Genomic DNA, 10,000 nt, shown 5'->3' on the forward strand with positions numbered 1-10,000 from the left:
AGACGTTTGCTTATACATTTGACACTCTCTTATCGGTCATCGAGATTAGTAATTGTCTTGATACTGGACTTTCACATTTTCCTCCGGTACAATCTTTCTTCATGCTGCCTTATTGGTTGAGAGCTAATGGATCCTGTCTACTTCTCGACTGATAGATTTACAGCGACTGCAATCACTGAATGTTATGTTGTCGACAGAAATGACCGAGTCTCTCTGGGTCCCGTTGCATTTTCCTTGAATGCTGAAATGACGAAATGGCTTCATCCTCTTTTTGAACTAAGACATCAAAGAAGGGAAAATCTGTTCAACCTCGTCTTTGTCGTGAAACCTAGAACAGAACTTTCACGTAAATTAGATATAAAAAAAAATTATAATGAGCTTCATTTCTGTTGTAATGGATATCCCTTCAGTATATGAAAAGACTTTCTTCCATTACATGAGTTAGCAAATGAGTGTCTGGGACTTACTCGCCTGAGCTGTTGTTGAGGTATTAGTCTGGAACACTGTGAAATGAGGGCTTTGACTGTGAAGAGACTTTGTGTCCCTTTTTATTACAGTCTGAGCAAACATCATCATTAGTGAAGAATAAGTAAAGGAAAACCTTGAGCGCGAATTGCACTATATGATTTTTTTTTTTTTTTTACCAGGATGGTGACCTTTCCCAGTTCTTTCCTGTTTTTTTTTTTTTAGTACATAGAAACGTTGTTTTATAGGTATACGGCTCAAATATATGAACTCAGTTCAGCTTGAGATGTAAGATTTCCAAATATTTTCGTTATGTCCTTGTATAGCATTGCCTGAACATGTTACCATTACCTGCGGCTTGTCAGCAGCAAGCAAGTAAGATTGCTCTATTTAGAACTCTGCAATTTTGTTCCTCAGTCGTCTGTCAGGTGATGAACGTGTCTCGCCCCTGGACTAAAGTTCTTTCAATATATTCAAAAATGGCCAGACAAAAAAATCAGACGGCAGGATCCTTGTTATCAAATACAGGGGCTAGTTTTTTTGCTTTGATTATGTCAAGTGGTTCAGGGCTCTCTCGTTCTTCTGCAATTTTTCTTTTTCTTCTCTCTAGTGCAAGCAATAATTATTCGTTTTCTAACTAGTTTTGCCTTCTCGTGTTATAATTCTCTCTCTCTCTCTCTCTCTCTCTCTCTCTCTCTCTCTCTCTCTCTCTCTCTCTCTCTCTCTCTATGTATATATATATATATATATATATATATATATATATATATATATATATATATATAATTTTTATATTTAATCTGAGAGAGAGAGAGAGAGAGAGAGAGAGAGTGAGGTGGAGGATTGTTACATTTATTTAGTGCTTTTCTTTTCACCCTTCCGAATGTGCCCAAGGAAGCCAAGTGATAATGATGATTAAAATGTAATTGTAGTAAATGTGCCACTACGAAAGGAATTTATTGTGAAATTATCGAAAATCTGGTAGATAATTATTTTGCAAAGCGATTCACTGTAGTATTTTTCAGCGTCTACTTAATTCAAGACCAGAATTTACTTTGCCATCATCAGTGACGAAGCTTAGCCTAACTAACATCTGTATTGTGTGTGTTAGAGTAGCATTTTCTATTCTCTCTCTCTCTCTCTCTCTCTCTCTCTCTCTCTCTCTCTCTCTCTCTCTCTCTCTCTCTCTCTCTCTCTCTTTACAATTTTTATAAAGTAAAGCGGCCATTTGTCTATGAAGGTTACCAGAACATGCTAACCTCAGTACCGAATCTATCTATAAATTCGGTACTGTTATTCATATTCTAGAAACTTTTGTAAAAAAATTGTTGTTTTACTTTATAAAAATTGTAAACAAGTAAGGAGGAAAGAGAGTGTAAACAGAACATGCTATGTTAACGCATACGGTAAAGTTATTAGTTATGCTTATATCATCATTATCGATGGCAGAGTATTTTTCTGTAAATAATGCATGTTGAAATTATTTAATTTACAATGATAAAGCCTAGAACCCTAATATCATACCCCAGACCTTCAAAGCACCCTTCTGTATAGGATAATACCTATGGCTATTTTGCTTTTTTAGACAGGTTAAATCAAAAGCGCGTAGTCTGATAGGGAAAACACAGAGAAGCCATTCAGATAGGTGTAAACAATGTAACGCAGGAATGACACCTTGCATTAGTGAGCTATTCAGTCAGTTTCTTCGAGTATCAGTGACCTTCAGATTGCGCTGCCCACTGACATTTTGTCTCCCTGAACAGCCAGGCTTAGGAATTCTCCAACTAAAATGCCTCCTGTTTTTCCTGACAGCTGTGATCTTTCATCATTTCTTGTCAAGAGGTAGGCGCGGCGCCTCATTTGAGGTAAAGTTGCGCCTGTTTATTTCTTCTCGTCTTTTTCTTTCCTCACTCGAACTTGCGTAAACAAAAAAAAAAAAAAACAAAAAAAATAGTGCCGGTGTTAAAGGACGAATCCCCGTCCTCTTTTCTGTAAACGGAACGGGGATTTCCTGTGGCATTTACTTGACATTTCGAAGTGACGCTTTATGATATATTTGCATATAGGAGAGAGAAATCATAAATCCTTATGAAGGTTATTCGACAAATGCAATTAATATAATACATCTGTAGATTTTATATAAGTCGAATTAATGCAGCTGAAGACAAAATAGTGTACAGATTATCACATGAAATGACGGTAATTTTTAACGTTAGGCTTCCAGGTCGAAACGAGGCTTTCATAATGATTATTTAGCCAAATTAAAAGTTTGTAAACTGAGCGATTAAAAGTTACAAATAGTTTTAGGCAGTTCAAATTCAGGGGATGGCTTAAGCCTACTGAATATAATGTCTGCGACAGACGGTAACAAAATATGTTGGTTATGTTTGAGGTCCTTGTATGACTGTCAACAGAATTGTTTTTAATAATTACAAACGTCCTATCTATGAAAAATAAAGTTATATACAACACATTTCCACGAGAGAGAGAGAGAGAGAGAGAGAGAGAGAGAGAGAGAGAGAGAGAGAGAGAGAGAGAGAGCTCAAGGTAATACGATCAAATCAGTGTGTTAATATTAAGTATTTTTTGTACCCCGTTCACTCATCCGACATCATGAATCATGAACTTCAGCAAAAAGGTTTTCTTTTTTCTTAGTCCACCAGTTAAAGGTGACATGAACAACATCTGCGTGATTACTCTGTACTTAGAAACAACCAGTTTGGGTGGTATCGTGGAAGCAGATGAAAGTTTGCTGACATTTCTTAGCCCTAGTTGTATGCAGAGAGAGAGAGAGAGAGAGAGAGAGAGAGAGAGAGAGAGAGAGAGAGAAAATCATTTCAGCAATATAGTATAGTTTTATAAGATCTTGTATGTTTCTTCATTTATCGCCATGTAATTACCATTTTAATTGTTTTGACAGAAATTTCAATTTCCAGTGTTTTGACAGAGATTTCAGTTTCCAATGTTTTGACATACATTTCAATTTCCTATAGAAATCTAAATTTCCAGAACGGTCAAGTGTGACTGAATTAATTCACGTGCTCATAACCTCACAGCAAAAAATGGACGTTGGCAATTCGTAAAAGATGAGATCAGTATGCTGAGGGGGATTGATATAATTATATACCTACCAATCAAAATTTGGCACGTTTGTTAGCTGGCCATCAAAACTAGGATTGATGCTGCAAACCTGTTACCCTGAAGGATGCTTAATTTGTGGTTCTTGATAACGCAGTGTTTATTTCCATTACGTTGTAAATGCTCTTTTCAGGATTTGTTAACCGGGAGATTAGTTGGATTTTTTACACGGGAAAGATCTTAAAATATGGATTTTATTTTACATACATGTGTGTGTGTGTTTTCTGTCATCATGAAGATGATTCAGAAAACTGTCCAGGATTTATACTCAGTTTCTTGTTTATCTCTGTGATACTTCTATATATATATATATATATATATATATATATATATATATATATATATATATATATATATATATATATAACAGTTTTATTGTTCAGTTGATATTATTATTATTATTATTATTATTAATATTATTATTATTATTATTATTATTATTATTATTATTATTATTATTATTATTATGCATAAGATCTTCATGAAATTGGACAGGAAGGATGTACATAGTCCTTTAACATGACGGACTTTGTCATGAGGGCACAGAAATGAAAAAATGAAAAAAATTATAATTTCACTAATAATTTCAATCAATATTTTAATATCAGTTTACGTGTCCATCAGTTTCCAATCGTAATTATACGACGTCAAAGCCGTGATCTATCCCCTCCACTCTGGTGGATTATACAAACTGCAAATCGTAATTTCATACATTTCTGTATTTATGTGTTTACCTATATTTATATATTTATTTTCTGAGAAAGGGTGAAATCGGATGTGACGCTGTTTGTGCTCTTATCTTCGTTGAGGTGAAAAGAATATTAGTATTTGATCTAAAATGACTATTCAACAAGGAAATGTGAAAGTGAACATGCTTCGCGTAACTAAGGCTAATGTCTAATATACTATACTGGAGATTTCCAATTATCGTTGTATTCACTGGGAGACAATTAAGACATTTCTTTGAAATGGGGAAGTTGATTAACTATCATGAACTAGTACTTAGTTGTCTAGTTAGAACTATTTTTTAGGATCACAAGTTAATGGTAATGATCGTCCAAGTCTTAAAGTGTCCGCTAAGTAGGCACATTTGCTTCGCTGGCAGGAAAGCTGGTAAGTACATGTAATGGATCATACTTGAATTTAACAGTCGCAGCATCATCTAAACTTGGTAATTGCATCAGTGTTTAGTCGTGTGCCTTATGATCAAAGTAAAAGTGCTCTACTACTATCTCTTATAATACCCGTGTATGAAACTTTTGCGAAGATTTCAGGTGGGTATGTTGTGAGTTTTCAAGTGAATACTGAAGAATTATGTTGTGAAATTAGGAGTGCACAAGTGCGATTGCAGTCCAATGTTTTCATTGTTGTAATCAGAGTTGGGAGTCAGTGCGCTGCTTAGAATGTTTAGTTTATCTTTTGTTTATCCACTGAAGTGTCTGATGCTGTGGGAGTTTTGTTCAAAAGAGGTTCATCTTTTTTTTTTTTATCATCAGCTAAAGTATGAAGGTGATAGTGACTGGATTTGCTTTATTTTAGGAGCCAGTACATATGCGCACACAAACCCACACACGCGATCGCACGCTCACAGACACAAACATACACACACACACACATATATATATATATATATATATATATATATATATATATATATATATATATATATATATATATATATATATATATATTATATACTTGTGTGTGCATGTATGTATGCGTGTATGTGTATGTGTGCTCGGAGCATATGAAGAATTTATATGGTGAGAAATATAGAGTTTCTTAGAAGGAGACAGGATAAAAAGATTCGCGTAGGTGAAATGTTGGATTACAGTATTTTGGTAAGGGTTGATATTGTGGAAAGAATAGACAGTTTTAATAAAAAGAGTGCATAATTGATATACTTTAAGGGGAAGAAGAGGGAGAAGTAGAAAGGGTTTTACAGTTAGCGTGAAATTGGCAGGGTCTAGGAAGAATTTGCTCAAGACGACCACTCTCCTTGAATTTCAGTGCATCGTGGCTTGACACATATTTTAAAATTAGCAAGTCTTGTGTGTTTCGCTGGCGGATATACTTTACCTAAATCTGTTCCACATGGAGATGATAGTCAGTTACCTAATAAGGTCGATCTTATCATTTGTGATTTTTTGAAATCGGTGACCCGTTGCCAAATTGACAAAATAAAGAGACATTTGGCTAGATTTCATAACAGCTCTGGGTTACGAAGGTGTTAATTTTCTCTCTGATGAAATCTTGACTGATCGCGCTCTGCAATTGCCTCCATTCAAAAACACCTTTCGCCTCTGTTATTGAGTGTTTAATTCTTTGGTGATCTTTTGTTCAAGAAGTAGTTTTGTGGATTAAACTGTTTGGATTTCGTGTCTCCAGGAGAGGATTGATGTATGGACACCATAAATCGCGTTACCACCAAATCAAAGGGTTTATTTAAGAGAAAAGCCCAACTCATGAAAATGTGGACGTCATTTTGAAAGAAAATGACTAACAATGACTGAAAATTATATAATTAAAAGAAGTTTTTAGTAACGGTTTTTTATCTGTTTTCCTGTGTATATTTATTTGCTGTTTTCTTCAGTATTTCACTATACTAATCGCCGGCCTATTTTTCTCTTTCTCTCAGCCGGTAATTTTATTCAGTGGAGGTTGCTCAGAAAGTTAATATCCCTTTATGCAAGTTCCTTATAAATGTGCGCCTATTTTGAAATTAATGATAATAGGAAATTTGATAGGGAAGTATCATTAGGTATAGTATTGGCAGTCATTCTATCATACTAGCAGCTGCAGTGTTTCAAAGCAAAATTGCCCTCTGGAAAAAGATATTGAGACAAAAACATTTTACTCCAATACTCTCGCAATCATATATTGTCAAGAAATGTATCAGCAAATCGGCGAAAATATAGCATAAAGACCCTTCGAATAATGATCACATATCCTTTATTAGGAAAAAAAGAAAATTAAACTTCCTTTTATTGAAAACATCAAAAAATATACTGAACTCCTCAAATCCGACAATCCGTTTATATTTACCTTTTTTAAAGATATCAGTAGTTCGTCAATTAATGTATATCTTGAATAAAAATGACGTTCATTCCAAAGTTTATAAAATACCAGTCAGTGATGGCAATTAATTATTTGTCTGCTAGTAGATTAGTGGAGTACAAACTATCAGTAAGATATGGCTCCTAGTATATATCAGGGATGCTGGTTTTGCATAAGCTTATGTGTGGCCAAGCAGTTTCCTTGAGAGTACTTGTCAGTACAAGAGGAATACTTCGGGATCTGTCATCATCAGTCAGACTGGATATATGACTACACAGACATTTTAATTTACGACTTCTCAAACAAGGTTTTCAACTGGTCGGGCTTCCACAGTTACCAGCACAGATGCGAGCCAACTGGAATTAGAACGGCCTAGTAACCGCTCCCATCATAGGTCAAGAAAGTTGGTCGCCATCTCTAGTCCTGCCAGAGTCGTTATTCCGTACTTTTATTCGATATGTAAGTAATAGAGACACCTTCCCTCTTTGTTCACATTTACCAGTGGTCAAGGTTGACGTTGTATCCACTGAATTTTTTTATGACCCTTTCTTACAAAATACTGTAAAATTACACTGGAAAAGGAATCATGGAAAAAACTGGAACTCACTTGACAAAAGAGATACATGACTGAAGTAATTTTTGAAGGGTTGCATGATATGCGAGTAAATATACCTACGTAGTGATTGTATTGTATCATTTATATATTACTTACTTTTATCATTTAAAAGTTGCTAAAAAATAAAGTTATTATCATTTATGTATTACTTACTTTTATCATTTAAAAGTTGCTAAAAAAATAAAGTTATTATTATCATCGAGAAAGTACACGTGCACGCGATTGCATCCTTCCTTATGCCCATCGTTTCTTAAAGGAAAAACTTATTTTGAATTTCGCAATACTTGCTGTATGTGGCCTGTTTGGAACGTGTCTTCACGTTAAAACTAATGGACCATATATATGTGTATATATATGTATATATATATACTGTATATATATATATATATATATATATATATATATATATATATATATACATATATATATATATATATATATATATATATATATATATATATATATATATATATATATCTATATATTAATGCGTGGACAAGAATAGGAGTGGGTATTGAAGATGCAGTTGACAATTCTGTAGGGATTGTTGGACATGCTTTCCTTTGTGGTAATAATGTTCGCCTGCTAATGGAAATGAAAGAACAATGGTGAAAGCCGTATTGATAAATTACGTAATATAAGTTTAGCTGAAAGGATGGGAATTATAAAGTTAAGGCCAGGATATGGTAAAAAGGTTAGCATAGTTGAACATGTTGGTCAGGTTATATTATGCTATTTTGGCCAGTTGGAGAAAAAGGGAAGAGTGCTTATAATTTGTTGCATAATTTTTTATTAATTTTTAAGCTTTACAGTACATAAGTTTCAAGTTTTTAATTTCAAGCTTCATTTTTTATATACTAATAAATACTCTTTATAAATAAGATATTTAAACAGTAAGCTGTTATGCTAGTATATTATATAATAATATATATATTATATATTTTTTGATAACTATAAAGATTATTTTAATAATTTGCATCCTTTCTCGAAATAATTAAAACTTTCCAGCTTTACAGGCAACTGTGATTTATACTATATATTTATATATATATATATATATATATATATATATATATATATATATATATATATATATATATATAGATAGAGAGAGAGAGAGAGAGAGAGAGAGAGAGAGAGAGAGAGAGAGAGAGAGAGAGAGAGAGAGAGAGAGATCAGCAGTGCCTGCTCTATGAGCCTACAGAGTCCCAGGAGGACTTTAAACTTAAATATATATATATATATATATATATATATATATATATATATATATATATATATATATATATATATATATATATATATAGAGTTTTGGTGACTAACTTCATAAAACCAAATATGTTTTAGATTCCCTTGAGGCCTACACATTGTTATGAGGTACAAGTCATGAAATTTCAAGAGGAGGTATTCAGTATTACCTGTTACAAGTCTTTAAGATATGAGGTGTAATGCGTTCAGATTAGCTGTTATAAGTCTCAGCGTAACGTTGCGAAATAAAGAAAGTTCAGGACATACTTTACAAGTTATGAAGTTTTGAAAGAAAAAAGATTGAATTTGTGGAAACGAGGTTATTTCAGTTCAAAGAATATTAGAATTATATGTTAATAGTCTTCAGGGTATGCAAAGTGAATATCATGTTATAAATAGGTCTTGAAGTTTAGAAAGGAGAATTTCCAGGTTGTTTTTAAAAGTTCCCAAATGATCTAGAGTAGAATACTCAGTAATCTTTGAAAGGTGCACCCCTTACTTTAGCCTGAATATCATTCCTGTAACAGGTAAAATTGCTCCTTGGAAAGAAAAATTTTCAGATTCTCATTTAACCTCTGGCATTGAAAATTGGAATCTCTACTTCTGGAATGACAATATCGGGAATTTCAACATGGGGGATGAGTGGCCCGTCGAATTTCGGTAGCTTGACTTCTGGTATGTTGTCGAGAACTTCGTCGGCGTCGAATTGGAATGGCGCTCCTGTGGCCAGTTCGTCCACGTAGTCGACCATGGCGTCCATGAATGAGGGGACGACCTGTTCGGCGTATTCGACGGCTGTTACTTCGTCATTGTTGACGCTCCTCCCGAAGTCGCTCCCTCGAGACTCCACCACGTCCCTCGCTAGGGGCAAGAAGGCCAGGGTGATGTCCCTCATCTTCTCCGCACCGGTGCTGTCCGAGTCGATGAGGGCCTTCGTCAGAGCCGGCAAGATGCCTGTCAAAATCTTGATGGTGTCCTTGGTGCTCAGGACCTCATCGCTTTTGTCGCTGTTTCTTCCAGAGCCTGAGATTGACAAGAAGGGGCTGGCCGGAGTGGTGACTGCTGCGTTCGAGTTGAATCTGATGGTTCTCACTTTCGGCCTTCCCTTTGAGGTTGGTTCTTCCTCTTCCTTGGGTTCTTCTGGCTCTGCTGATAGGATAGATTTCGGTGACGACCTTGTCTTCTTTTGATAATCTGGCGCAGGAGCGGATGCAGAAACTGAGCGAGGGTAGGAAGGTGCTGCCAGGGAGAGGGCAGTCATGCCCAGCATGCACAGAAGAATCTGTAATGGAGTAGTGCGTCATTACTAAACAATAGATCCAGTTAGTTATAAGCTTAAGAGAATAAAATGATTTTCATAACGCAGATATAATGGTGCAAGGCTCCATTAACTCGGCAACAGATAAGGTTAAGGGGTATCTTATTTGTAATTCCTAGAGAATTAGACAAGAAGGCAAGAAGAGAGTGTTAGGTAGT

The 10,000-nt window shown here is 34.8% G+C and overlaps 2 protein-coding genes across 9 annotated transcripts in view; one reads left to right on the forward strand and one right to left on the reverse strand.

Moving 5' to 3' along the window:
* LOC136849181 (uncharacterized) overlaps nucleotides 1-10,000 on the forward strand; it is a 1,024,479-nt gene that overhangs the window by 791,008 nt on the left and 223,471 nt on the right. The gene's annotated exons all lie outside the window — the stretch shown is intronic.
* LOC136848928 (uncharacterized) overlaps nucleotides 8,442-10,000 on the reverse strand; it is a 16,762-nt gene continuing 15,203 nt past the window's right edge. The window contains exon 2 of the mRNA XM_067121745.1: nucleotides 8,442-9,806. Coding sequence (XP_066977846.1) covers nucleotides 9,093-9,806 — 714 coding nt within the window. The 3' untranslated portion in view covers nucleotides 8,442-9,092. The remainder of the gene's footprint in view (nucleotides 9,807-10,000) is intronic.

This window comes from Macrobrachium rosenbergii, chromosome 20 (assembly GCF_040412425.1).
Source record: "Macrobrachium rosenbergii isolate ZJJX-2024 chromosome 20, ASM4041242v1, whole genome shotgun sequence".
NCBI classification, from domain to species: Eukaryota; Metazoa; Arthropoda; class Malacostraca; order Decapoda; family Palaemonidae; genus Macrobrachium; species Macrobrachium rosenbergii.